The sequence below is a fragment of the Brassica rapa genome, chromosome A08, assembly GCF_000309985.2.
Source record: "Brassica rapa cultivar Chiifu-401-42 chromosome A08, CAAS_Brap_v3.01, whole genome shotgun sequence".
Classification (NCBI taxonomy): Eukaryota; Viridiplantae; Streptophyta; class Magnoliopsida; order Brassicales; family Brassicaceae; genus Brassica; species Brassica rapa.
This window is the reverse complement of record NC_024802.2, coordinates 19,324,609-19,350,918: the sequence shown is the minus strand read 5'-3', so window position 1 is coordinate 19,350,918 and position 26,310 is coordinate 19,324,609. Positions and strand designations below refer to the sequence as shown.

The following is a 26,310-nucleotide window of genomic DNA, read 5'->3' as shown; positions in this document are numbered from 1 at the left end:
TTATATAGATGGGAGACTTACTGTTTATGTAACTGACTAGCCATTAGGGTAAGTAAGATCGTCTATGATATGTTTACTCATAACAAGAATCCGATCGAGATTAGTTGCCTCTGTTTTTTTTTTTTTGGCTCAACTTCAACTTTCATTATCCAAACATCAAGTTTGTTACAAACGAATTAGACTTCAAGAGATTTAACCGCAAGACAATGGAGGCGATCTAGTATCACCTAGAAACACGTCTATGGATCCTACGCTACCTAATCAAACTCCATTGTACTCTTGTAACTACAATAAGAACAAATTTACTCCACGACTCGGAGCAAACGAATTTGAATATTCACTTACGTTAATCTGATTCTGATAGGCCACTTCCTACTAGTGATGGGGGATAGTCTAGGCCAAGCCATAGAATTAATTCGCGTTCAAGAAAGCTTTATTGGTTAGGTTAGATGTTACCCATCAATGAATCATAATTTGAGAAACAACCATATCTTCACCTTTCTGGAAAATAGTTTAAGTCGTGTTAGGTGATTGTTGTGTAACCTTCAACTAATTTCAAAAATGGAAATACTTTCACGTGGTATCAATATAAAACATTTTTATTTTCTTTAGAAAAGGTTTTAAATTCACAGACGTCATGACAAATTCAAAGAAAAGACACAAATGTCACGCAAGTAGATGAGTATACAAATCTATATAGTGGGATAAAAGATCAAGCGCAATTAAAAAAGCACAGTACAGTCTGGTTTGGTTGTTGGAAAGATATTAAAATGATTTGCTATGTAGGTATAATAAATTATTTTAGTTTATTTTTATTGAAGAAACTAGTCCCAAAAGCTAGGATGGTATAATAACTTTAACGTTATTATACAGTTGGAGATGGATACGGATGACATGTCAAGCCCGACAGGAAAATACATGCACATGTCGTCCTTGTAACCCGTTGCACTCAAACATATTCTCTATGGTAAACTTTGCACTCAAACATCGTTAAAGACGCAATCTCTTTCGTCTTTCTTGTATTACTCTTCATCATTTTCTTCTCCTCTTCTTCTTGTCCTCTTTGCAGAGACATGGCGATCTGGTTTTCTAGATCAAGAAACATTGTTTTTAGCTTGAGACATAATCTGAATTTGTCGGGGATTCTCATCAAACGTGATTACTCTCCTCGTCCCGCTTTTACAAACTCTCAGTTATCTTCGAAATCAGTGTGTTTGGATTCCTTCACGAGCCTACGTCACGAGTCTACGGCAGTGGAGAAACAACTTGATTTGGTTCAGCAAAGTGATGAGGAAGACCCTCAGGTATATGTCACGTTAAAATGTTTATACTATATATAGGTTTCATGTGCATGATTATACATAATTAAAAACTTTGGATCCAGTTCATAAAAACAAAAGTATGATAAAGATTATTTCAGTTGTACAAATAAATTTATCAAGGATATAATTAGTTCTCAAGGAGCCTTGTTAGTTTTCTTCGGATTTAGTACGTACATAGAACTCGGTTTAAAGGTGCTTAATCCGGTTAGGTTCTTGATTCATTACTATAAAAAAAACTAAATTAAAACCAATTCTAGGTGAAAATAGTTTCCATTCTAACTGAAACTTTATATTTATTAGTATCAAAGATTTGTAGTTTCGTACATAAGAAAGTCATACACAACAAGAAGAGGACGACAAGTCACACGTATGAATAGTTGAATACCAATCTTAGTACTGTGTGGGTCACAATCTGGATCATTTAGTTAATTTCGCTCAAATAAATTAGTCAGACCATCTGCAACAATGATCCTTACCGCAAATTCTTAAGAAAAAATATATTATAAAATTATGTAGGCTGCACTTTGTCTTTGTTTTTGTGTGATTCGATTTGCTGAGTTTCTTAGTTATTCGTGGGCTCCATTTATACGCAGCGACCCATAATTAGTTAGTTTTTTTTTTAATCCAAAAAAATAATTAAATAATCATAACTACTATTTCTAAGAATTTGTGTCTCGAGTATCACCATTGCTGATGTCTTTAGACTCACAGTGCTGACACTATTTTCCACTATGACCCCTTGTTCTTTTCAAACTTAACACATTTGCCTCAATAGTTTTTGTTATTTGCAAGTTTTAGCTATCTAACCCGTATTTTGAAAACTTATAGGAATTAAATTTTCCGGGAGGCAAAGTCGGTTACACATCTGAGATGAAATTCATCCCTGAATCATCATCTCTAAGAGTTCCTTGTTATCGAGTTCTTGACGAAGACGGAAGAATCATCTCCAACAGCGATTATATTCCGGTACAGTTCTTGAGAATCTACATAATCAGAGTCGGTTTGGTTTGGTTTAATGCTAACCGATAATTTATTTTCTAAGGTGAGCGAGAAACTCGCGGTTAGAATGTATGAACACATGGCGACGCTTCAAGTGATGGACCACATCTTCTACGAAGCTCAACGTCAAGGAAGAATCTCCTTCTTCATCACTGCCGTAGGAGAAGAAGCCATTAACATCGCTTCTGCCGCTGCTCTCAGTCCAGATGACGTCGTTTTACCTCAGTACCGAGAGCCTGGAGTGCTTCTATGGCGCGGCTTCACGCTGCAAGAGTTTGCGAACCAGTGCTTTGGTAACAAAGCTGATCGTGGCAAAGGCAGACAAATGCCGGTACATTACGGCTCTAATCGACACAACTTCTTCACTGTCTCCTCTCCTATCGCGTAAGAATATCAATCTTTGGTTCTTGTTTTTGTATGAAGCATTTTGCTGACACTGTTTTTTTAATATAGAACACAGCTTCCTCAAGCTGCTGGAGTTGGTTATTCTCTGAAAATGGAGAAGAAGAACGCTTGTGCAGTAACATTCATCGGAGACGGAGGCACAAGCGAGGTTGGTTTTGATTACACACATACAAACATTTCAAGAACTAAAAACTTTATCACAAAACTAGCCCTCAGTAATAAAAATTTCTAAAATAACACATATTTGTTTAAAAAAATAAATAAATTATTCTAACTCTTAAACTTTAATCATACATCTATTCCCCAAAATATTAAACCATAAATCCTAATCACTAAACTCTAAACTGAAATACTAAAATATGAAATATTTAGATTTAGATTTTTAATAAATATTATTTTAGATTTTTTTATAAGAGCATGATCTATTGGCTATTGCTATTTGAGGGTAATTTTTTAGTTTTGTATGATTATTTGTGGATAGGGAGATTTCCACGCCGGATTGAATTTTGCGGCGGTGATGGAAGCTCCGGTGGTTTTTATATGTCGGAACAACGGTTGGGCTATCAGCACTCATATCTCAGAACAGTTCAGAAGTATACTAACGAACTTCCTTTGTTTTTTATTACACTAAGACCAAACATATCCTCTGTTTTTTTGAGTGAGCTTGTGTGGTTGCTTACAGGTGACGGAATCGTTGTGAAAGGTCAAGCTTACGGAATCAGAAGCATCCGAGTGGACGGTAACGACGCGCTAGCGGTTTACAGTGCGGTACGCTCAGCAAGAGAGATGGCTGTAAAAGAACAAAGACCAGTGCTCATCGAGGTTAAAACCATAACCAGAAAATGATTTTTTTAATAACTAGCAGATTCTGGTAGGCCTGTACAAAGCCCGAAATTAGACATCTACTAAACCATAACTAGATAAAATAATGTTTTAAAATAACTAGATAAAATATTTTTTTGAACCTATAACCTCTTATACATAAACAATTTAAGAATTTAGCCAATAGGCCAACTTATAATTAGGTAATTCTTACAAAGTGTGAAACAACTTCTTCAATAACGTTAGGCGAGATGATATTTTTTTTGTTTTTTAGGCAATGACATATAGAGTAGGGCATCATTCTACATCAGATGATTCAACTAAGTACAGGGCGGCCGATGAAATCCAATACTGGAAAATGTCTAGAAACCCTGTGAATAGATTCAGGAAATGGGTCGAGGATAATGGATGGTGGAGCGAGGAAGATGAATCCAAGATAAGATCTAACGCAAGAAAACAGGTAAAGATTCATGAAAACCGCTACATTCTTGGTGTTAAGATTAAAGTTATTTAGTGTGTGTTTTGTGTGTGTTTGTAGATTCTACAAGCGATTCAGGCGGCGGAGAAGTGGGATAAACCACCATTGACAGAGTTATTTAGCGATGTATACGATGTTAAGCCGAAGAATCTAGAGGAGCAAGAACTTGGTTTAAAGGAATTAGTAGAAAAACAACCTCAAGATTATCCTCCTGGTTTTCAAATCTGAATCTTGAAGTTGATGGTCTCATTTTTATGCATGATGTAATATAGACTTCTGATCGCAGATTATATATTTATATTCTCATAACCAGCATTACGAGCCTTGAGAATGCTATTTCCGTCGTTAAATAAAATTACATGGTCTGAAGATTTAGCTACACCGGCTGACCTCAATGTAATTTGAGCTGAGTTGGAAATCTCAAAATGTCTTTCCCATGTGCATGAGGATGCTCTCACGAGTATATGCACATTTTCAAGAAAGGAAAAACGTGCCCACCTATCTAAATGACATCTTCGTAGACTCGTAGTAAAGCTATTATGATTATATGATAAGTGATTTTCTTGTCAATACGTCAATCATATCATTGTTATTGTATAAACATGGTATCTATTACTTGGACATATACATAATAAGACTGTATTATGGTGGTAGAATAAGTTATCCTGAACAAGTGAACAGTGCCCAGTTTTGAATTATCATGACATGCGTTAACCGTAGCCTCACATGTGGCTACCATGGTAGTTTTCTTTTTAGTATACGAATACTCAAATATACATCAAAATATTTTTGTTAATTAGTAACATTGCATACGTGTTAAAAAAAAAGTAATGAAAAACCAGATGCTTCTTTGGAAGTTAGCTCATAACATGATATTGAGACATGAGTGGATCTCCTTCGTTGCGGCTTCGATTTTAACACACATCCGCTCCTATCAACTCTTTTTTTTTTGTTCTTTAAGCATTCCTCTCAAATCTTCTTCTATTTTTATTACTCAAAAAGAATAATTCCCTTTTTGATAAAAGCAGAATAATTCCCTTATTACTGAAAAATGATTAGTATTTCATTTTCTTCAATCTTATAAACAAATAAATATTCATGATATTGAGACATGAGTGGATCTCCTTCGTTGCGGCTTCGATTTTAACACACATCCGCTCCTATCAACTCTTTTTTTTTTTTGTTCTTCAAGGATTCCTCTCAAATCTTCTTCTATTTTTATTACTCAAAAGAATAATTCTTTTTTTGATAAAAGAAGAATAATTCCCTTATTACTGAAAAAAATTATTAGTATTTCATTTTCTTCAATCTTATAAACAAATAAATATTCTTGACTTTATTCGTATGAAAAAAAAAAAACTTTGCCAATACTATTCAAAGCATTTTCAGTGGCCCATAAACAACGAAATTAATAACATTGCCCAATCTGTACGTATCTGCCACTCAGCATATTACACATGGCAGCCTACGCGTCACGAATCCTTTCCCACACGTTTCCTTATTCATTTTGTTTTGGTTTGGTTTCTTTCTTCTCGTGTTATCTATCTTCTGGTCTATTTGGCAGCTTTGCTTCTTCTATATTCACTTCAAAAGAAAGAACAAAAAAACACATTTTAATTAAAATTCAAAAAACCCAGAAACAGAGACGAAGAAACTAATTCAAAGGTATGAACTTTATTACTCTGTTTCTCTGAGAAACAAAAGTTTTGTATTTTTTCTAAATATATATATACACACAGTGCTATTTACTTTAGTTTCGACTTTCGAGGTCTTGAATCGGTGAACATGCTAATCTTTAATTCTCTCTCTCATCCTTTTGGTGGTGATAGGATCAAGAAACCGCTTCACTTTTAAAAAGAGATGGTGATGGTAGTAGGAGAAACATCCATGGAGCTAGACCAGTGTTTTCAGATGATGATGATGAAGATGGAAGGAGTCTCGATCAAAGAGTGGAAAGACATCCCTGTTGAGCTTCTCATGAGAATCCTCTCCCTTGTTGATGATCGGAATGTCATTGCTGCTTCTGGTGTTTGCTGTGGTTGGAGAGATGCCATCTCTCTTGGTCTCACTCGTCTCCGTCTCTCTTGGTAATATTCTCTCTCTCTCTTTCTTTCTCTAAACCCTTTTTTTTTTTGTTAAGACACAATCATCTGTCCTCTGTGTTGGTGTTGGTGTTTTAAGGCACAGTGACATGTTCTCTGTGTTAGTTTCATTTTGTGGTTTAGTGGGTTTGTGTAAAGTTCAGATCTTTTGTAGTTTTTTTTTTGTTTTTGAGGAACATTTCATCTTGTGGTTTTGTGGGTTAGTGTCTGGTTTGAGTAAAGTCCAGATCTTTTGTAGTTGTTTTTTTTTGTTTTTTGAGGAACATTTCATCTTGTGGGTTATGTTGATCTGCTGTCTGGTTTGTGTAAAGTTGAAATCTCTTGTGTCTTTGAACCTTTAGAAGCTTTGTTCTTGTCACTTGGAGTGTCTTCATATTGATCTTTGTCTAAATCTCTGATTTGTTTTATTTCTATTGTTTTGTCAGGTGCAACAACAACATGAACAGCTTGGTTCTTTCTCTTGCTCCCAAGTTTGTAAAGCTGCAAACTTTAATACTGCGCCAAGACAAACCCCAACTAGAGGACAATGCGGTGGAGGCCATAGCAAATCACTGCCATGAGCTACAAGAGCTTGATCTCAGCAAAAGCTTGAAACTCACTGACCGTTCCCTCTACGCACTTGCTCATGGTTGCCCCAACCTCACAAAACTCAACCTTAGCGGCTGCACTTCGTTCAGCGACAAAGCTATTGCGTATCTGACCAGGTCCTGCAGAAACCTGAAAGTTCTGAATCTTTGTGGATGTGTCAACGCTGTTTCTGACTATACCTTGGAGGTTGATTTTGCCTATCTCTCAACCTGGTTATTTGCTTGTGATTCAGTGGGGCTGATTAGTGTGTGTGTGTGTGCAGGCTATTGGGAACAACTGCAACCAGATGCAGTCACTAAACTTGGGATGGTGTGAGAAGATCAGTGATGATGGGGTTATGAGTTTAGCTTATGGCTGTCCTGATCTCAGGACCCTGGACTTGTGTGGTTGTGTTCTCATTACAGGTAAAACCAACTTCTTTAAAACCGGTTCAATATGGTTCGACCGGGTTAAACTTGGTTTAATAATCTGGTTAAATATTTTTTAGACATTGAAATTTAGAAGTAAATTTAGTAAATATGATACATAATGAAAATATAAATATATATCAAATATAAAACATTATACATATAAACTATTTTTGTTCATATGGTTTTTAGTTTATATATTTTTGATAGTTTTAATGATTTTTGATAATTTAGTAAAGACCCTCTTCTAACTCGCCTTGTGTCACGCAACACTTTTGGGCAGATGAGAGTGTGGTAGCTTTAGCTGATTGGTGCGTCCACTTGAGATCACTGGGGCTATACTACTGCAGAAACATAACGGACAGAGCCATGTACTCGCTAGCTCAAAGCGGGGTGAAGAACAAACCAGGGGGGCAATGGAAATCATCAGCTAAGAAGAGCAAATTCGACGAAGAAGGCCTGAGGAGTCTCAACATAAGCCAGTGCACTGCACTTACACCTTCGGCTGTTCAAGCGGTCTGCGATACGTTTCCTGCTCTTCACACGTGTTCGGGGAGACATTCGCTTGTGATGAGCGGGTGTTTGAACTTGACGTCTGTGCACTGTGCTTGTATCCTTCAGGCTCATCGCGCGGTTCCTCACTCTGCTCACTGAAAGAGAGAGGAATGGGTAATGTTTGTATATAGATGCTTAATATGTTGATGAAGAGATTAGATGCCAAACTCTAAAATTGCTTTTGAGTTGGTTTCTTTACGTTGTCTTGAAGGATCTTTTGTAAGAACTCTTTGTTACTACTTATTACCCTTGCTTATTACTGAAGGTAGTTTCTTATTACAAAATAGTACTGATCGAGGAAGATGGTAGACAAATGGGCCTTTAGCTGGGCATTCAATATGTATGTGAAATGGGCTTTAGATAATCTAAAGTTTAAAAAGAGAAGGTCCTACCGGGATTCGAACCCAGGTCGCTGGATTCAAAGTCCAGAGTGCTAACCACTACACCATAGAACCTTTTTGTTTATTTCTTAATATTTAATCTACCTAAACAATAATAGCCTCTGCACTCTTAAGGATGGCATTTGATTCACTAGCGCAGGATAGAAAGTTAGCCCTTGGCTTTGGCATTTCCTCTATGAGGAAAAACTTCAATATTATGTTGTCTTGAAATATCCTTTGTTACTACTTATTAACAAAACATATTTATGAGGTAGAGTTTCTCTTTGTTACTACTTTAATCTTGGCTTATTGTAACACATCTCCAAGTATTATAATTACAAGAGATTAGGGATATGATCATAGGACACAGGTTTCATTCAATCTCTTGTTATTGGGATGATCAGATTTAAGCCCTGGAGGATATTAAAGTCACAAAAGGCATTATCTTACTTCAATCACTCGTTAATCACTTATCAGTAGGAATCTTACATTTTTCAGCATAGTTTTTTTCTTTTTTACATCACATCTAAAACACAAAAGCATTACTCTAATGAAGAAGAGTTAAACAATCATTCAAAGATCTTAAACTTGCTGCTCTTGCTTCTTTCCATTAACCACATTTTGTTTCTTCTTCTCCTCATCTTTCATCTCCACCGTCTTCTTCTCATCCTTCTCAGCATCATCTGTTGATTTCTCGCCTTTGTTTCCACAGTAGATGAAGTAGAGAATCAACTGCACTGTCCCCAAAGCACATCCAAACCCATTTGGGATCTTCACAACAACAAAAACGACACCGTTTAGTAACATCTTTCAGTTTTTGCCTCCCAAAGAATAAGAGATGAAGTTTGTTTTAACTTACTGCAACAAAAGGGTCACGACCGATGAGACCATAGATGAACCAAGAAGTACCACAGAGGAACACAAAGAGAGACAAAAAGAATGGCATGTACTCTACACTCTTCGTCTTTACCACCAACCTCTGTTTCCATCAAAACTCAAAACTTAGAAACAATCCAACAAAAATTTGAAAAGATCGATTCTTTTTGTTTGTTTGTTTTCTCTTACCATGATAGAGAGTGGAGAAGCGTACATGATGATGGAGAACACAGTGGCTGCGATACCACAGAAGAGTTTTCTACCGTTACCATGGAGGGCAAAGAGAGAGACTAAAGCCACCGTTGCGAACACGGCCAAGACGGCGGCGAAGATAGCAAAGATCTTAGCTTTCTCTTTCCTCGGTGCGTAGAAAAGGAAGATCAGGACGTAGATTGTCTCTATCGCTGCTCCTGTTCCGTTGATTGTGCTCACGAGCGTGTTGTCCTTTGACACAAAGGGTAGTCCGTACCTGAAAAACAGAGGAAAAAAACAGAGGAAGCACAGAAACAGAGTTGTTAAAGCGATGTGAGAGTGGGAGTTAAAGAGACGTTAAGATTAAAGAGTGGTGTTAACCAGGCGGAGAGGAGACAGTTGAGGAGAGTCATAGGGTAAGGGATGCCAGAGAACTGTTCAGTTGATTTGTTCTTGATGATTCTCTTGAATGTTATCCTGAAGAACAGAGCAGAACAGAACAGAACAAATCTTGAGTCTTTCTTGGTTTATATCATTTTAGATGTAGTAGTACTAGTTAGACCAAGAAACTGAGAGAATCTAAACTCGGTTCACGAGCTGAAACAGGAAGAAAGAAATAGAGAGAGAGAGAGAGATGGAGACGTACGAAGGAGCCAAGAAGAGAAACAGAGCAGTTGCGTTTCCTGTAAAAGCAGAGATAGTAGAGTGTCAGTGCTTTCTCATTGAGAAAGATGGAAGAAAGAGAGAGAGAGATTGAGGGAAATGGGTTACCGAAGACGCCGAAGATGGTGTGAGCTATGTTCATCTTTGTTCTTTGTTTGTGAGCCAAGAAGAAAAGTGAGAGAGAATGTGGTGAGTGTTTGTTATCGAGAAGCGTCTTCCCATAGGGGGTATAAATATGAGGAACGTGTGTGTGTGCGCTAACCGCTTCACCGCGAAACACCAATTATTATCAAATTACAAAAAGGCCCATATAAATTAGTCACATTACCTTACTGTTTTTTTTTAAAAAAAAATTATCAGTTTTTTTATATTATATTTTAATTTTGTTGTAATAGTAAAATTTGGAAAATAAGTAGTGTTATGAAGCGAAAAAATAACAAGTATTTTATATTGAAATTTTTTTAGCGGGTCATCTTGGTGGAATGTTATTCAGTTACCTCTAACCACGAGTACATAGGTAATAAATAGTTTAGGTTATTATGTTCGAACCAAACCATCAGTTCATGGTAATTTAAACAGGTGTAGTACCAGCAATGGTTGATATGTGCAGAAAAAAATCATGAAACCGGGGGTTCTCATTAGATATATATTTATATAGTTTAGGCGTTTATCATAGGACATGCACATGCATTAGCTAAACTTAAATAAAATCTGACATTATATTCTTCCAAGAAAAAAGTACAAAATATCCTAAAATAATATAAAAGTTCAAAAAATAAAATCTGACATTATATTCTCGTTTATCTGGCTTTTATCAAATGACAGGCTTTATCAATTCCATATTGTTGTTATTTTTTCTGTGTCGTTAGCTACGTCTAGATCTGTTGAGATTCTGCTATTTACCTAGAAGCTAGAACAGAGTGATGTAATTATATATAGACAAAAACAGAAATTTAGCACAGTACACTGTGATATATCATATATAATTCCAGTCTGTAAGACCATGCGCATTGAGGTATCATGCGGGGTTCACGGGCTCGAGTTCATAGGCCCAACTATGAGGTGTGGTGCTTTGAACCAACAATGCAAAGAGGTCAAACTTGTCAACAAGGAGGGAAAGTCATGGACTGCGCGCTTCGGATTTAGCGAATCAGACGGCGCATATTACATCAGCAGAGGGTGGAGAAAGTTCTGTCGTGATAACAGATGCACCAACGGAGATTTGTTTGTGTTCAACGTGGTTGGAGACGGGACGACAACTCCATTACTGTGTGTATGTCCGGAAAGAAAGGAGTGTACTGAACTACTGATCAAGCACTTCAGCAGAATCGATGGTAAGTCTTCTCATTTGACTTGTTTGTGTTGTCTATATCTTCAATGTTACTACTTTGCTTCTGCTTTAACTTGTGTTCTCTTCTTCTACAGGTAACATTGCTTCTACCTCACGAAATTAGATGGCTCTTTTGCGGTCTTTCCTCTCTATCATCTTAACTTGTTTCCTTTTGTTTCATTAGCAACTTATCAACTTATGTATTTCGGTTTGTAAAACTTGAATGGTTTTTCTATGTGAACTTTTATCCTAAGTTAAACATTCTCGAACTTAATTCCTTTGTTGAATGCGTAGACTGATCATCGAACAAAATGTTTCTATGAATTGAATTTAAGTTAAGAAACAACATAAACTCCAAAACTCTAACATAGCTTTTCTACATCTGAAAACACAAACCAAAATATTAAAACATATCTCAAAACCAAAACTTAAACTCCAAAACTAAAACATAGGTTGAATAAAGTGTTTTCATAAATTTTATAATATATTTTAATATTTTATTCATGTATTCTGAATAATTTTAAATTTAAAAAAAAATAAAAAATATTATTATTTTATTCCTATGAACTCTTTCTTCGGGTTCACTAATGCAGAAAACAACAAATTCGGGTTCATAACTGTTTATGGGCCCACAAAAAAATATTAAAAAAATTTGGTGAACTCCAAAGTGGGGTTCACCAATGCTCATGCTCTAAGAAACGTGCAAAATTTATCATTATGCGTGCTCTCCTTATTTTCGAATGAACATTTCTTTTAACGTTATCCACAATATTTTACGTCAGAATGTAGACGTTTAATATTTTGGATATGGACCAACAAAATGGATTATTGTGCTTCCATATATTATCTGTTGGCTTCTATATACTACACACACACACACCAAGTTTCAATATAAAGAAAATGGCCGTTTGAGGTTCAGTTCGAGTCCCACGTCAATGATTGAAAAGCAAAAGACTGAACAAGCTAGAGAGTTAAGGAAAAGAATAATTATTATTAGAAGAAGTTGAGATGATAACGTCAGGATCAGGTTACAATTCGTTTAAACACCACATGGCATGGCACAACTCTTCAAGGGTACGTAGCCCTTTCTTGGACCATTATTATGTACTTTTTGGTTACAACTTAGTTAGAACTATCGTTAGCATAGAAAATCAGAATGAAAGGAACGAGAAGGCCAATAAATAATACTCCCTCCGTTTCAAAATACATGAAGTTTTAAGATTGTGCACAACTATTAATAAACTTGTTTTTTATATTAAAAATATCATTAAAATATAAATTAAAAGTTATTTAACCAATCACAAAACAGACAACAAAATATCATTGGTTACACAGTTTTTGATAAAGTAAAAAAGTGCATTGATATAAGAAAACATCATCTATTTTGAAACATCAAAAACTCTCTAAAACATCATCTATTTTGAAACGGAGGGAGTAACTACTATTTTCACATTTTTTATATAGGTACCCTTTTATATATAAGGTTTGATAGTTTCTTTTTTTTTTTTGTCAACAGGTTTGATAGTTTCATATTCTGTTCAATTTGGTCTTGGTTGTGTTATTAATATATATATATATATTATATTTGAATATCATTTATTTGTACTTTCTTTTCAAATATAGAAAAATAATAGTTTGCCAAATGCGTGTGATCACTGATAAAACCAAACTCATACTACCTAAAAGATAAACCCTAGATATAATCTCTCGATCTTAGTCTTCATTCTAGATGTAACAATTCAACAGATCAATTGCTTTTTTTTAACTTCTAATGGAGGTTCTTGATAGGATCGAATTAAACGAAAACGATGTACATTGAACAAAGGGTACTATATCCATTTGTTATGTAGAGATTTGATCATAACTTCTCAGAATTAAATACTTGATTTGCCCTAAAGGGTAGGGCTTTCTTCTCGACCTTTCTAAAATTTCATAATTGCTTTTATTTGAAAACTTTGCACCTTCGAATGTATTAGTAATAATGGCTTTGCACACTTCTTACCTACACTTTTGGCCTCTAGCTACTTATGATCCATTTGTATTGATGGACTCTTAGGGCATCTCCAACCACTAACTCTATTTTAGTGTCAAAACCACACTATTTTAGTGTAATTTCAACACTAAAATCAAAGTCATCTCCAACCATAACACTAAATTTCACACTAAAACTATTTTATAATATTATATGTATTAAGTTTTTTATTTATTATTTATTTAATTGAATGTTTTAGTAATAAAATAAGTGAATAGTGTTTTAATGAGATGAATAGTGTTTTAGTGTGGTGAATAGTATCACACCAAATTTGGTGTCAAATTTTAGTGTTACACTAAAATAGTGTGATTTTTGCAGTTCCATTGGAGAGGATTTAGTGTAAAAATCACATTAAAATAGTGTTTTGCAGTCCCATTGAAGATGGCCTTAGTAACCACCAAACTTCCCAGTCATATCATCATCATCACAAAGTTACAAGATCATTCATAAAAGATATACTGAACTATTAATTCTTTTTTGGTATCGCCATTTGCTAAAGACTGCTACAAAACAACACAATATATGAACCCGAATGCAGAGTAATTGTTAGGAAGATGTCAAATCTTTGACGTTACATAACCATATATATATAAATATATAAAAGCTTTGTGCTATTACCTGAAATATAAAGTTCCTATATGTTGTGGTGAGCTATGTATCGATTACTTACACTCCAAACAAAAAGATTTGTAGCCTTTCTTATAAAAGGGTCATGCATAGAAACATGTAATGATGATTTCCGTGTGGAACTCTGTTTGGTGGGATTGTATTATTGGTTTCTTGTCGGTCAATTAATACTGTAGCAAAATTTTTTGTCATTCTACAAATTTTTGGTTTCTGGTTGCTTCTGCTACCAAAAGAGGCTCAAGTTTCCTTTGATCCGTCTCGATCAGCTTATTAGTTCGTTGATCTGTTACTTTACATATGGTACAGCCGAATTGAACCCAAGTCCGAATTATCCAGATGTCATGTTTGGTTTTCTGATCCAATTTGGTTTCTTTTCGTCCTATTTCTGTCGAGTTTTACTCAAATAAGATCTTGTACATTCACAAAAAAAATATTTCTTCTAGTATGTTAACTTCACAAAAAATAAGCTGCGTGTAAGGCCATAAAAAACAAGGAGATTCTTGTGGGGATGCTGAAACCTCAAGAAAACTCACGGTAGAGGCATAGGAGGTCTCCAGCTACTGAAGTGGACCAGCTCTCTATTCACAACACTGCCATTGTGCAGCCAAAAAGTCTCGGTTGATTGCTGGAAATGTCTCGCTTTGCGTTGAAGCTCCCATAGAATCCCTTTGACCGCACTGCATGGTGCAGAATCTGGACCGTAGACAAACAAACATCTGATTTTCCGACCACGTGATATCATTCCTTCTATGTCTCTATCTGTTAAAGAGAGAGACATGCCATGTTTGAGAATCTGAAGCAAATCAAATGACATTGTCACAAAGAAAAAGCAGTTGTTACCGGGTATTGAAGCTAAGTAATCAAGAAGCTCTGGGCCTATTCGAGATGATGGCCATTTGATGGATACTTGGGCGTAGTCGATGACATTCTGGAAAGGTAGCTCGGCGTGGTCAGATAAGAGAACCGGGACACATTCCTGAGCAAGCAAAAGCACAATACTATGAGTACATAAGGCAAGTTAATACTTGACACTAAAAGTTTGGGTAAAGAGATGATAGATCAGACCACAAAGAAGGATTCATAAAAGCGAAGAGTCCATGATGATTCCCCACGAGGAGCGAGGCAGAACTTGGCGTTCCTCAGATGTTCAAAATACGTCGTTCTTCCAAACTTTTCAGTTCCACTGAACTTCAAATCTGGACATTCCAACTGTTCACAGAACAACACGCAAGAAACAATCAATCAAAGGGAAAAGACAATCACCAAAATATGCAGATAGCTTTTGAGTCTTTGAAGAAACAAAGTGAGACTAAACCTTATCGGGATATTGCTTTGAGAGGTCAATCAATTTAAGTCTACCAGCCTTCCCTTGCGCACGACCCAAATAATTAGCTAAATACTTCCTCTTCGACAAAGGCAGAGGCTGAACATCAGGTTGTCCATTTTTAGTCATAGCGTCATCGACATTTCCTGGTATGATTATATCTTTCCATGTGTTGAAGGCAGTAGTGTCTTTCTTGTCAGTCCTGTCACCCTGTATCCACAATAGTTGAAGCATTCATTCCAATGAATAGAAAGAACTTTCACATTGGCCCTTCACTAACAACACCATATACACTTCAAAAGACAAGATATTCCTCAAGAGAAAGCAAGGCAAAGTACCTCAGGAGTGAGGATAAAAGAACGGTTGATAAATGTTGACCAGGACCTAAACAAGTGAGCTCCAGCACCACTTCATTACCATAACAAATAAAACTAATGTCAAAGATAGCAAAAAACAATACAATTCATCGAAACAGTAACAGCTTGTATAACCTGGGAAAAACAAAGATATGATCACGACCACCGGATCTTCTAAAATACGGCATTTGACTCAAAACCTATAATGAATCAGAGAACATGTGACTATGTGAGTCATACGTATCACTGTAGCTGGAAACAAGAGACATAATCATCTACAAGTAGTATTACGTTATCATCTAAGAATCTACATGTTGTATACATGAAGCATCTATACAAGTGAGGCATACGCAGCAGACTACAACTGAATCAGTGAGTGACGATATGATTCACCTTCACATAAGTCTGATTAATCTCCTTGTCATTAAGACCTCCCAGCATCCTCACGCACTTAACATAAGCTGGCACAAAGAACAGATCCGCCTCCTCTTTTTTACTCGTCCTGAACTTAGACTCCATAAGCAACTTGTGAATCTTAACCTAATCATCATCATCATCATCAATTCATCATCATCATCATCATCATCATCATCAACAACCAAAACAACAGAGAGGCGATCAAACTATTGCTATCATAGTTTCACGAGCGAGCTGATTTCGAAGAAGATGAAGTCAGTCAAGTCACCTGAGATCCCCACTGGCCTTTCAAGCACGCGGCGGTTTTAACGCTACCGTCCCTACCGTACATTAGCTCTTTTAAACCGTCGATCTCGTTCTCGTCGTATACGTAGATCTTCAGCGAGAGGTGGGATCCGTACCCTCGCTCCGGCCATTGCGGAATCCCTTTATCGATCGTGATTCCGGAGGAAGAGGTACGGTGGAGATCAGTCGCCGGAGTGACGGAGTTGGATTCTGAGAAGTACTGATCGAGAATCCTAGTGACGAAGAAGGTTGAGACGACGAGGAACAGAGCTCCAATCTGGTGCGTGCGGGTGCAGGGAGTAGCGGAGTAACTGTACGCGCCGAAGTTTCTAGGCTTGCTACTACTTACGCTCGCCATTTCTCCCCTCTCCCTCCCCTCACCGCTTGTTCGTTTGCGTCGTTAACATTTTCGGAGAGAGACAATTTGATTAGATCTTGCAAAGACGTCGAGATCATAACGCGGGTGTTAGCCAAACGACGTCGTTTCGAAATGCAACTAAATTTATTAAAAGGCCCATTGGGTTTAAAAGAAGGCCCAGTTTACATATTTGCAAGAAAACTAAAGAATGAACAAGTTTCTAATCTTTCCGTAGGATCAGGCATATGAAAGAGATAGTTCTTGATGAGTTTATATCATGCCCTTGCCACTTACAGGAGTAGGAGCTTGACAAGCTCAAACCTTCTCGGATATCAACAAAGCTCTATTTAAAAGGTAGTCATTGACAGTGTAATGGATTCTCTCTTTGTTTTAAAGCATGAACTTCATTAAATGAGTTCATCAAAGATATGGAACTGGACATCTATCAAGGAACTATGCCTGTTTCTATACCCAGAGAAGTAAACTATACGGTAACAATATAATCATATAACAGAACTTACACTGAAGAAAGATTTGCTTTAAGTGATGTAGGAGGCAATAAAGAGTTAGTGGAATTGTCAGTCCAGTTCTTGTCACCCCAGTGCCAAAGCATACTCTCCCAATAACAGAACTTTTCATAACAAGTCTCTAGTCTCTTATCTTTGATCTTAATCTTCCAATGTCCATCCGTGTAGTTTCCTTTCTCAGCTTGCATCCTATCCCACTCCAGCTGCGCCTTCTGTTTCGATCTCAGCAGACAGAACTTCTGCAAGTTCTCAGGCATGGCTTCGTGCACTTTCCACCACGTTCTGTGCGCTACATCGCTTGCGAACTCCTGGAGAATGTCCACGTTCCAGTTGCAGTCGTAGTCTCTGAAGCATAGCCAAGGTTTGTTACCAAGGTAGTGGAGGACGTAGAGGATAGGAGGATCGGTTCCAAAGAGACGCGTCTTCATCTGTTTGATCTCAGGCTCGTCGCCTTCCCAGAAGTGCTTTAGGAAGTTCATGTGTTTCGGGATCCGATGCCACCACGTGTATACCTCGTTGAGGTAGCCTTGGTCTCCTCCGTTGTACGAAACGATTTCGTTGATGTGATCCATGAGTAGCTGGAACGTGGAGTTCGATGGCTCAACCACCATCACACCGGAGTTAAAGAGCGTAGCGTTGTTTCCGGTAGCGGATATCTCAGGCATCTCAAAGAGGAAGTCAATGTTCCTGAGGATAAGCATATCAGCATCGATGAAGATGATCTTGTCGTATTCAGTCAATTGCCAAAGACGAAACTTGCTGTAGTTCCATTCGTTATAAGCCTCTGCTTCAGCTTTCGGATTCCTAATCCTTTGAATTGGATAGATCTTCCATCCAGCGGCTGCAAGGCCAGATCTATGGTGCTCAGTGATCGAGTCATCAACAAGTATCACCAGGTCTCGTGTAGAGCCAGACATGCGAATGCTCTGCGCTGCTGTTATAGCTCCACAGACGTAAAAGTTAGCAGAGTGCAATATGGTAGCGTACGCTTCTCTCTTTGCACTTGCTGAGTAGAAAGTATCTGCAATTTAAAAATAGCTCAGGCAACAGATATACAAAGTAGATAATATAAAATTTTGATACTGACCTTTAGCTTTAAGAGGAACTGTGAGTTCACAGGAGCCAACAGGCAGCTCTACCTTTTGCCTCAGCTGGTGAAGGTCAGGCTTATACAGCCATAAGTTCCCTTGACGAGCAACAAGCTCCTTTCCAATAAAAAGATTAGGAACAGGAAAGCAATCAGTAACAAAAAGAACATGCACATCGTGAAGCCCTTTAGAAGAGGCAGCCACACGAGCTGCTGCTAGCTGCAAGTGTAATCTAGCAACATCCCTTGACCACTTCCCACCTTTGTTACACGGAAGCTTGGCGACGACAAGATCAATCCGAGGCTTGCCAGGAACTTGAATCCAGGGAAGAGAAGGGCAAGTGGGGACTTCGAACTGTTCCTCTTCATCAATCCATTCAGGGTATAAGGACTCCCATGTTATATTATTCGCCATATAGTCCAGGTGCAGTGGGACATGGTCACAGTCAGGTATAAGCTCCTTCCATGGAACAACCTCGTCACCGTTGAGATTTATAAAGCCAACTCCTTGATACTCGCTCTTCCCAGTTAACTTCTCTACAACGTCTGACACATGGTCCCAGTTTATCTCAGCTGTAGATAGATAGCGAGGATCAATTTCACTCGACTCTCTACTACTCCATCTGGTTACAAAACTAGAAATATTTAAAGCCTAATTAGTCACACTAATAAGAGATCAAGTTTCTTCCATGAGATAGAAGAGATTACCTAGAGTTGTTATTGGATGGATGATCTGCAATGTGTACAGGTGGGGAACGGTAGAGAGTGAACACAGCAACGAGCACGAGAAGGATCAAGACGAGTTTCAGTGTAGAGAACTTGGCAGTCCAGTTTCTATAGTGAAAGGAGGTGTGTGATCCTCCTCCTTTCTCGAGATCTTTAGAATCTCGATTTCTCAGAGATCTCCTCCTGTTTGTGTCATCGCTATCAAAGTACAATAGATACAAGAATCAGATCTCGATGATTCACATTTCAAATTGCCACAACGAACTAACATAGCGATCCGATGCCGTTAAATCGAGCAAGTGACGAAGCTTTAGCTAAGCTAAGTGTAAATCTAGTCTAAGTAGAGAGAAAGTGGGGGGGGAGACTTACGTTTGACTAGGTAGTCGGTGTCTGGGCTCGACGGGACTAGGAGAAGGAAGCCTCATACTCTGGAATCGATCACTCGGAGCAAGTAGCTGCTACAGCAGCTGGGCGAGTGAATAGCTTCAGATTCTCTTAGTCGCTTTTTGATTTTCCGAGAAAATTAGAGAGTTCGTTTGTTAACGTATGCACTGTGTCTTTTTTTTTTTTTTTTTTTGGGTCAAAGATGAGCTGTGTTATTTATAATTACTCCCTCCGTTTTTTTATATACGACGTTTTAGAGGAATTTTTTTTGTTCTAAATTATTTGACGTTTTCAATTTTCTATGTAAAATTTATTACTAATTAATATTAGATGACCAATGATATTATAGTTTATATTTTATTATTAGTTAAATTGTGGTTAGGTAAACAATTAATGATGTTTTTGTTTAGAAATTAAATGTTTTTTAATTTATGTGTATAATCATAAAGCGTCGTATATAAAAAAACTGGAGGAGTATTATTTTGTCAATAGGTTCAGTTAAAGGATCCGTTAACGGCGCTCACTTTTCCCCTGACTCACTAAAACCCGCGCGTGACATTAATTTTTTTTTTTTGATCTAAATCTCTCTCTAGTTTTTTCTCCAACTTCTTTCTAAAAGAAAATTCCGTCCAACTTTATAAGTTCCGGTGGCCGGTGGCTCTTTGCCGCCGGTCACCATAATCTTTTGTTTTTTTGGCTTTGTATTATATTTTTCTCTTCGCTTTGGCGACTAGTATATTCGCGGTGGCGATAAATAATATTCGCAGTGGCGAATTTTTGTTGTGTATTCAATCTAAATCGAAGCAAAACCTCATGATTGTGTTTTTGATGTTCTTCGATTGAGATTGATCTAGTATCTATGTTTCAACCTTTTGTTGTGTTTCATCCCAATCCCGTTGACTCGCTAATCGGGAATCTTATTCACCGACTCAACTCGACCTCTTTTTAAAAGGGAATCAGACTTTGCCGATCTACTAGCCGTCTTTGGCTTTATGGTAAAGCCTCCCGGCTTCAAGATGGTGAGTTTTGCTGGATTTCTTAAGTCTTATTGGAGTGGAATCAGTAGAGATGGCGTTGATACGGTCCATCAAAGTTTCTCTCTCCAGTCTGACTCAAGCTTCCTGTGTTCTTAATGATCGGTGAATCATGATAACTCTGGTTAACTAGTCTCGGATGAGAACGAAAGGTTTGGGAGTACAAGACTTGGCGATTTGAGGTGTTGCGGTGGCTTCAGAAGAAGAATCATTACCGGCGGTAACCTTCCACCGGCGATGAAACCAAATGCGGTTTGGTCAAAGAGGTGGAATCAGACACGTCTTGTGAGTGCACCAATACTCTGCCACGTAGCAATAATTTTGCTTAGAAGTTACACGTGTTTATTTGTATCGTTACTTTGCTTTTATTCACGTGTTGGGCTTAAGTGCCATCTTTGTACTCCTTTTAAGCCCATGAAGCTAATGAAAATGTTGACAAAAAAAAAAAAAAAAAAAGGTTCAGTTAAAGGATCCAGATTCCAGCCATATACATAAACGGCCATGTGTGCAGGCAAACACATCTTCAGCAAACAAACGAAAACTTAAAAGATGAAGCAATCCAGATCAACATAAAGCCCGATTTAAAAAAAAATGATTAGTTTTGGAGGCCTAGGCCCATTTATCTGAGTCCATAAACCTAGGAACACAACGTCATGCATGGGTTTTATTCGGCTTTTAGAGGCAAGACTTAAGAGTGTTCAATCACACGTAGCAGTAAAGTTAACTTAGAACATGATTATCTTCGCATTTATCTACCTACAAATTTGTTGGTTAAATTCGATCAAGGCAATTTTGCCATTCATGACTTGCTTGATAGCAAGATTTTTTTTTTTAAGCTGAATATATTATGCTATATATCCACGTATGATTTTTGTTATTTTTTAAGCGACAATTTTTTTTTCTTTGTTCTTTTTAACTAATATATTGTAAGCATTTTCTCTTGTAGATGTTAATATCTTCGATTTGTTATGAAGATGTCCTTGAATTTATTTACCTAACAAATCTTAAGGAGACTTCAGCTACTTTTAGAAGGAATACTTGAATATGCTTTCGTGTTCAATTCAAATTAGAGCCAGTGATACTTACAAAACTGGACTTCTGAGAAGTCACTAGTGGCGACAGGTTGCTACTTTGATGGCCCCCATTGTCCCCTTGCTGGAAAATACATGAAGGTCTTTTTGTTCTTTTTATCACCAGCTAGTTTTACTGGTTAATCAGGACTTTTTATTTAAAAAAATATAAGTAGTTGCGTTTTAACTTAAGAATAATATTAAGAAAGTTTGTTAACTTTAAAAAAAAATCATTAAATATATATGTTTAACTAATTATAAAAGATTACATAATTTAATTGGTCACACAATATTTAACAAGCAAAAAAGTTAAATCAAAATGTAAAAGTATAATATTTTGGAACAGAAATAGCAATTACAAGTTTCCACTGCTTGTGTTTTCCTGTTTTGGCTCTTTATTTTTCACTAGGTCTTCTATCCGCGCTACGCGCGGATTGTGTATTATTAAATTCAAGTTTTTGATACTTTTTAGATTTTGTTAAAATTATAAATATTTATATATATTATTCGACCAAAACTACAGAATGTGTGACAAAAAAATACATGGCAAGAGTTTGATGTGTGTGTTTTCTAAATTCTTGATTCATTGAACTTCTCTTCAAGTTAGCGTATGTGTTTAAATTGCATTTCGAAAGGTTGACTATACCCAATGTTTTTCCTTCTAGGTATTCTAATAATAACTTTCATGCATTTTTAGAAGAAAATGACAAAGTATCATTACTTCGTAGTCCATCTGTGTTGTTAACTTTTATATGTTCTTTGTCAATGTTAGTTACCGAATAATATAATTTTTTTTTCAAATATTTATTTTTATAAGTGTGTAAAACTAACATGCATTTCCTAATTACGATAAAATGTGAGACTTCATCAATTTTTCCTACATCAAAATTTTCCTATGTTGGCCTTTAAAGATTAAATAAGGTATCAGTTATTACTCGAACCGAATCTGCCGAAGCGAATTGAAAATTTTGATTTTAGGTTAGTTCGGTTAGAAAGTTCGGTTTAGTTCAGAAACTTAAAAAAATTGGTTTCGGTTCGATAATCGGTTCATTTGTTTTTTAAATTAAAAATACCAAACAATACCAAACTTTAATCAAAATTCCGAACCGAACTAACCAAAATCCAAACTGAAATAACCAAACTAATCCCAAAATCAAAAAAAAAATTGATATTTTTTCGTAACCGAACTAACCACAAACCAAACCGATTTTTTGGTGATTCACTTCGGTAAGATTTCGATCGACCGAAATAACGATCTAACCGACCCGACCAAACCCACATGCCTCGATAAAATGGTAGTAACAATTAGTTTCAAGATTATTAACTAATATTTAAAAAAATTGTGAAATCATGTGTTCTTAGAGTATCATTTTCAATAACTTATGACTCGTTAATTTATTCAAATTTAAATTCATTGGATATTTATCAAGGAAAATACTACTTTTTCTCTATTTTTAAAACTAATGTTACAGAATTTTTTAATTATTTAAACGATTTAAAAAAAAATTGAACATCTGAAATATTCCATTGGAACAACAAAGATACACATACAGTTACAAAGTCGCCGGAAAGGTATATCCCCAGACACTAAGATTACAACCAAACTTAAAGCCATAAAAGATTTTGTTCCAACCAGAAAATGACAATGGATCCATATAGAAAGGCTTGAAACTTACAAACATAACCGGCTAAAAGCTTTACTCACAAAGACTAAAAATTAACGAAGATGCCTCCGGCCAGCCATCGTTAACCGGTGAATTTTTAAAATTCTAATTAATGTATTTTATTTTAAATTAAAATATAAGTTAAAATGCAAGAATATGAATGGTAAAAAAACATAGAATTATAAAAATAGATATTTAAGTTTTATGTGTAAAATATATAAAGTATCATTCTCTCAAATACAAAGAGAAGATATATATCAACAATACTGAAAAAGTGCATGCCGCTTATATAACTTGGAATACATTTTGTCAAATATAATTTAGAATAATTATCTAAAAATAAAAAAGTTTGGTGGATTGTTTGACATAATATTAATATATGTTTACAAATTTGTTGGGAAAGGCAAACCAATCATCAAAAGATTGCTCACATGTCAGCAACGTAATCACAAGTAGTTGAGACCCTAGAGTTGATATATGTTATATTTTTACCGTAAGAAATCTCTTTGTTGTGGGGGATTAAAAATAGTCATGAAAAACCTTGTTTTCATCTGTTGGTCAACTTTCAAGTGCTGCAAATAATAGTTCTTGTTGAGGGAATCAAACAAAACAAATCTTTTTCCCGACTAAAGATCCTTTGGGAAACACATTGCTTCTCTCTAAGAGCTTTGTTATTGTTGATGTAGTAAACACAGTTAAGTTTGCGAGAGACCATTATATTTCAATTTAAATAATACAATCAAAGATTAAGCATATAATCGTTTACCAATAAATTTATTTTCTTCAGCCTTATTATGATGGTCAGTTGGGCTCTCTCCTCACGAGAACATAAACCAGCCTAGGCAGCTCATCGTTTTCTACATCGTTAAGACCTTTGTTTCCAAGGAAGACCTTTTCACAGGAGTAACATAAAAAAATAAACAGATAAGTTTGGGAGTAATGTATACACACAACACATATAACAAAATGAACAACAAACGCCTCAGAGCATATCACCTTGTTCATGGCAGGATGATCGCGCACAATATTACCGGGCCAAGGAGTACCGTAGTGGATATTCTAGACTCGTCAGGAACTGGTGCAGTCTCAACTAAACCATTGATATTAACCTTGAATTCTTTATGATCCCATGATGTCTAGGAAAAGGAAATGTAATTATGTTTAATAGAGCAGAAACTTAGGTATAAAGGAGCGAGGATTAAAAGACCAGGCTCTGCAATCCTAAAAAATACTAAGTTAAACTTACTCATGCTGACCACACGTCTGAAGGAATCCTGCACAAGTTATTTCAGCCAAGAACAGCCCCAAATAATTAGATTTTCCATCCTGAAAGTTCTAATGAGTACTTCAGGCATGCATCTTTAGCCTCAAGGTAGAAGATTCATATAAGCAAAGCTTTAAAGGAAGATAGATATAGTTACACTTGATGTACCTTTGGAGCTTGGAAGCCTTTGGTTCCTCATTAGATGGAAGAAAAATTCACTCATTTGCTTGTCTTCTACACAAACGATTGCTTCCTGCAGTATAGTAATCAATTTGTATAAAAGTTACAGCAATCGGTGGAAAGATTAAAAGTTTCTTGTGGAATGGTTATTTGTGTAAATGAGAAGATACCATGTAAACATGATCCCTGGCAAGAGATGGACACTTCCATTACAGATAATACAAACATACAATCAAATCAGGGGAAGTGGGGAGATAGAGCCATTAGATGTTGAACTTAAAGAAAATGAATCAGACCATTTTGAATATCTGTAGCCCATCAATTATGACCTTGTCTGATCCAAACTTGTAATCTCGCCTTATGACAAAAAAAAAAAACAAAGCTCAATCAAATTTTGGGAATTCAAAAACAACCAGATAGAAAAGAAAATTCGGGCTTTAACAACATCGTATTCAAATATAGAAGCAGATTCTCCGGCTGATAAAGCTTGTTAATATCAGAGATCTTCACAAGGAATCCCTAAAATTCATCACAACCAAAGAAAAAGATCTAGAAGGCTATGTAATCAGGTTAACAGAGATAAGTGAAGGAAGATACACCATTGAACGTTTACTCCCAACAATCCTTTGACGGCGCACCAATAGCTTTTCCGATTTATCCAGGGAGATGGCTATTGTGGCTGGCGAAGATGTTGATGGTAGAGTAAGACTGGAGTAGCGAATCCACAGACAGAGAACATGGAAGATAAAAAAAGAGTTTCTTCTTCACCGGAGAGGAAGAGATGGATATGAAAGAGAAGAGGCCATAGCGGCGTAAGCTTTGGAGGAGAGGAGATTGTGAATCCGCAAGGCCTTGAGCTTTTTTTGTGGCCTATAAAAAAGGAACATCAATCTCCATCGTTAGAGAAAAGAATAGGTATCGTCTTGCGAAGGAAACTGAATGGACTTTTTAGAAAATTTATTGCTGAGATATTACACACTCGTGTTTCAATGGCATAATGAAAAAGAACGATTCCGTTGCAGTTAAGCTGAGGTGGCATATCTTGCTGTTTTCATTGGTTGATTTAATTGTCCTACGTGGACACACTCTCTGATGCTCATATAACCCTTTTAGTATAGGTTAGATTTCCTTTATAGTTTCATTACAAAATAAAATTATTTACATTGTTAGAAACTTTTGTCGCTTTTATTTATTTGTAAAATAGGTTTCTCTAAAAATATGTTGGCAAATATGCTAGATTTGTATATTACCTTTTTTTTTGTCACGATGATTTGTATATTACCTTTGTTGAACAAAAACTAGATTAATATATTTGTTTTCTCCAGTGCAATTTGCTATTATTTCGGACATTGTCCAAAGTAATACTATTATTAATAAAATACTTTTTTTGTCAAACGAATAATAAAATACTTAAAATAATAAAAACATTAAGCCGACAAACACACATCCAAGTTCCACTTATAGGAGAAGTTCTGTACCTAGGAATATTTTACACCAAGAATAAATAAACCCATGTAAATTTCCATAAATATTCATTTTCTATTCACGAAGTTACTTTATTGATACCAATAGGATAATTATTTTCTGTCCGTACATATCTCTTTACAGTCTCCACTTTCTTCTTTTTCTTTCTTTTTTCCCTACATCATTATCACAAGTTTCTTAATTTCAAGCCAGCACGTTTGCATATTATATTCGAATAAAAATCATTGGATCTATAGTGTTTCAAGAAAGAAACATAGGTATCCATTACAATAAAAACAGAGTATGTTTTAAAAAACATAATTAATCACGCGTCGTGATAGTTCTATATGAATGAGTTTTACACAAGAAGAGGATCAAAGATACTAGTCCAT

General features: G+C 36.2%; 5 protein-coding genes, 1 long non-coding RNA gene and 1 other non-coding gene across 7 annotated transcripts; 3 read left to right on the top strand and 4 right to left on the bottom strand.

The window, feature by feature from the left end:
• Positions 1-722: 722 nt before the first annotated feature.
• Positions 723-4,405, top strand: LOC103835749 (2-oxoisovalerate dehydrogenase subunit alpha 1, mitochondrial). The gene is made up of 9 exons (XM_009111939.3): positions 723-967; positions 1,070-1,304; positions 2,151-2,288; positions 2,365-2,705; positions 2,775-2,874; positions 3,208-3,319; positions 3,409-3,548; positions 3,823-4,008; positions 4,087-4,405. Exons 2-9 carry the CDS (start codon positions 1,074-1,076, stop codon positions 4,252-4,254), a joined length of 1,416 nt encoding a protein of 471 aa, XP_009110187.1. The 5' UTR covers positions 723-967; positions 1,070-1,073; the 3' UTR covers positions 4,255-4,405.
• A 1,047-nt stretch (positions 4,406-5,452) lies between these two features.
• Positions 5,453-7,957, top strand: LOC103835748 (F-box protein SKP2A). Its single transcript, XM_009111938.2, has 5 exons — positions 5,453-5,691; positions 5,856-6,113; positions 6,554-6,902; positions 6,979-7,120; positions 7,407-7,957. Exons 2-5 carry the CDS (start codon positions 5,887-5,889, stop codon positions 7,775-7,777), a joined length of 1,089 nt encoding a protein of 362 aa, XP_009110186.1. The 5' UTR covers positions 5,453-5,691; positions 5,856-5,886; the 3' UTR covers positions 7,778-7,957.
• A 104-nt stretch (positions 7,958-8,061) lies between these two features.
• TRNAQ-UUG lies at positions 8,062-8,133 on the bottom strand. Its single transcript has one exon. It is a non-coding gene; the product is annotated as a tRNA-Gln (tRNA).
• Positions 8,134-8,481: 348 nt separating this feature from the next.
• On the bottom strand, positions 8,482-10,072 carry LOC103835747 (bidirectional sugar transporter SWEET1). The gene is made up of 6 exons (XM_009111936.3): positions 9,898-10,072; positions 9,773-9,809; positions 9,508-9,603; positions 9,124-9,403; positions 8,918-9,037; positions 8,482-8,829 (listed from the first exon to the last, which is right to left on the bottom strand). The coding sequence occupies exons 1-6, from the start codon at positions 9,929-9,931 to the stop codon at positions 8,641-8,643; spliced, it is 756 nt and encodes a 251-aa protein (XP_009110184.1). The 5' UTR covers positions 9,932-10,072; the 3' UTR covers positions 8,482-8,640.
• A 4,063-nt stretch (positions 10,073-14,135) lies between these two features.
• LOC103835745 (probable glucuronosyltransferase GUT1) lies at positions 14,136-16,605 on the bottom strand. Its single transcript, XM_009111935.3, has 8 exons — positions 16,144-16,605; positions 15,852-15,998; positions 15,594-15,658; positions 15,441-15,510; positions 15,094-15,312; positions 14,844-14,987; positions 14,619-14,754; positions 14,136-14,537 (listed from the first exon to the last, which is right to left on the bottom strand). Exons 1-8 carry the CDS (start codon positions 16,516-16,518, stop codon positions 14,308-14,310), a joined length of 1,386 nt encoding a protein of 461 aa, XP_009110183.1. The 5' UTR covers positions 16,519-16,605; the 3' UTR covers positions 14,136-14,307.
• Positions 16,606-16,955: 350 nt separating this feature from the next.
• On the bottom strand, positions 16,956-19,475 carry LOC103835744 (putative UDP-glucuronate:xylan alpha-glucuronosyltransferase 3). The gene is made up of 4 exons (XM_018653846.2): positions 19,228-19,475; positions 18,841-19,056; positions 18,133-18,767; positions 16,956-18,066 (listed from the first exon to the last, which is right to left on the bottom strand). The coding sequence occupies exons 1-4, from the start codon at positions 19,281-19,283 to the stop codon at positions 17,036-17,038; spliced, it is 1,938 nt and encodes a 645-aa protein (XP_018509362.2). The 5' UTR covers positions 19,284-19,475; the 3' UTR covers positions 16,956-17,035.
• Positions 19,476-19,520: 45 nt separating this feature from the next.
• On the top strand, positions 19,521-23,255 carry LOC117127256. The gene is made up of 2 exons (XR_004450169.1): positions 19,521-19,734; positions 20,734-23,255. It is a non-coding gene; the product is annotated as an uncharacterized LOC117127256 (long non-coding RNA).
• The last annotated feature ends 3,055 nt before the right edge of the window (positions 23,256-26,310 follow it).

Excerpts from the sequence above, each read along its gene's own strand:
- LOC103835744 (XM_018653846.2), bottom strand. The coding sequence starts at position 19,283 with ATGAGGCTTCCTTCTCCTAGTCCCGTCGAGCCCAGACACCGACTACCT. Across the intron at positions 19,057-19,227 it reads CACCGACTACCTAGTCAAAC|CGATGACACAAACAGGAGGA; the intron begins GTAAGTCTCCCC and ends GTACTTTGATAG. Across the intron at positions 18,067-18,132 it reads AGTTCCTCTTAAAGCTAAAG|ATACTTTCTACTCAGCAAGT; the intron begins GTCAGTATCAAA and ends TTTAAATTGCAG.
- LOC103835749 (XM_009111939.3), top strand. The coding sequence starts at position 1,074 with ATGGCGATCTGGTTTTCTAGATCAAGAAACATTGTTTTTAGCTTGAGA. Across the intron at positions 2,289-2,364 it reads CCAACAGCGATTATATTCCG|GTGAGCGAGAAACTCGCGGT; the intron begins GTACAGTTCTTG and ends TTATTTTCTAAG. Across the intron at positions 3,320-3,408 it reads TATCTCAGAACAGTTCAGAA|GTGACGGAATCGTTGTGAAA; the intron begins GTATACTAACGA and ends GGTTGCTTACAG.
- LOC103835748 (XM_009111938.2), top strand. The coding sequence starts at position 5,887 with ATGGTGATGGTAGTAGGAGAAACATCCATGGAGCTAGACCAGTGTTTT. Across the intron at positions 6,114-6,553 it reads ACTCGTCTCCGTCTCTCTTG|GTGCAACAACAACATGAACA; the intron begins GTAATATTCTCT and ends TTGTTTTGTCAG. Across the intron at positions 6,903-6,978 it reads TTTCTGACTATACCTTGGAG|GCTATTGGGAACAACTGCAA; the intron begins GTTGATTTTGCC and ends GTGTGTGTGCAG.
- LOC103835747 (XM_009111936.3), bottom strand. The coding sequence starts at position 9,931 with ATGAACATAGCTCACACCATCTTCGGCGTCTTCG. Across the intron at positions 9,810-9,897 it reads CACCATCTTCGGCGTCTTCG|GAAACGCAACTGCTCTGTTT; the intron begins GTAACCCATTTC and ends CTGCTTTTACAG. Across the intron at positions 9,038-9,123 it reads CTTCTCCACTCTCTATCATG|AGGTTGGTGGTAAAGACGAA; the intron begins GTAAGAGAAAAC and ends TGATGGAAACAG.
- LOC103835745 (XM_009111935.3), bottom strand. The coding sequence starts at position 16,518 with ATGGCGAGCGTAAGTAGTAGCAAGCCTAGAAACTTCGGCGCGTACAGT. Across the intron at positions 15,999-16,143 it reads AAGGCCAGTGGGGATCTCAG|GTTAAGATTCACAAGTTGCT; the intron begins GTGACTTGACTG and ends GATGATGATTAG. Across the intron at positions 15,511-15,593 it reads CATATCTTTGTTTTTCCCAG|TGGTGCTGGAGCTCACTTGT; the intron begins GTTATACAAGCT and ends ATGGTAATGAAG.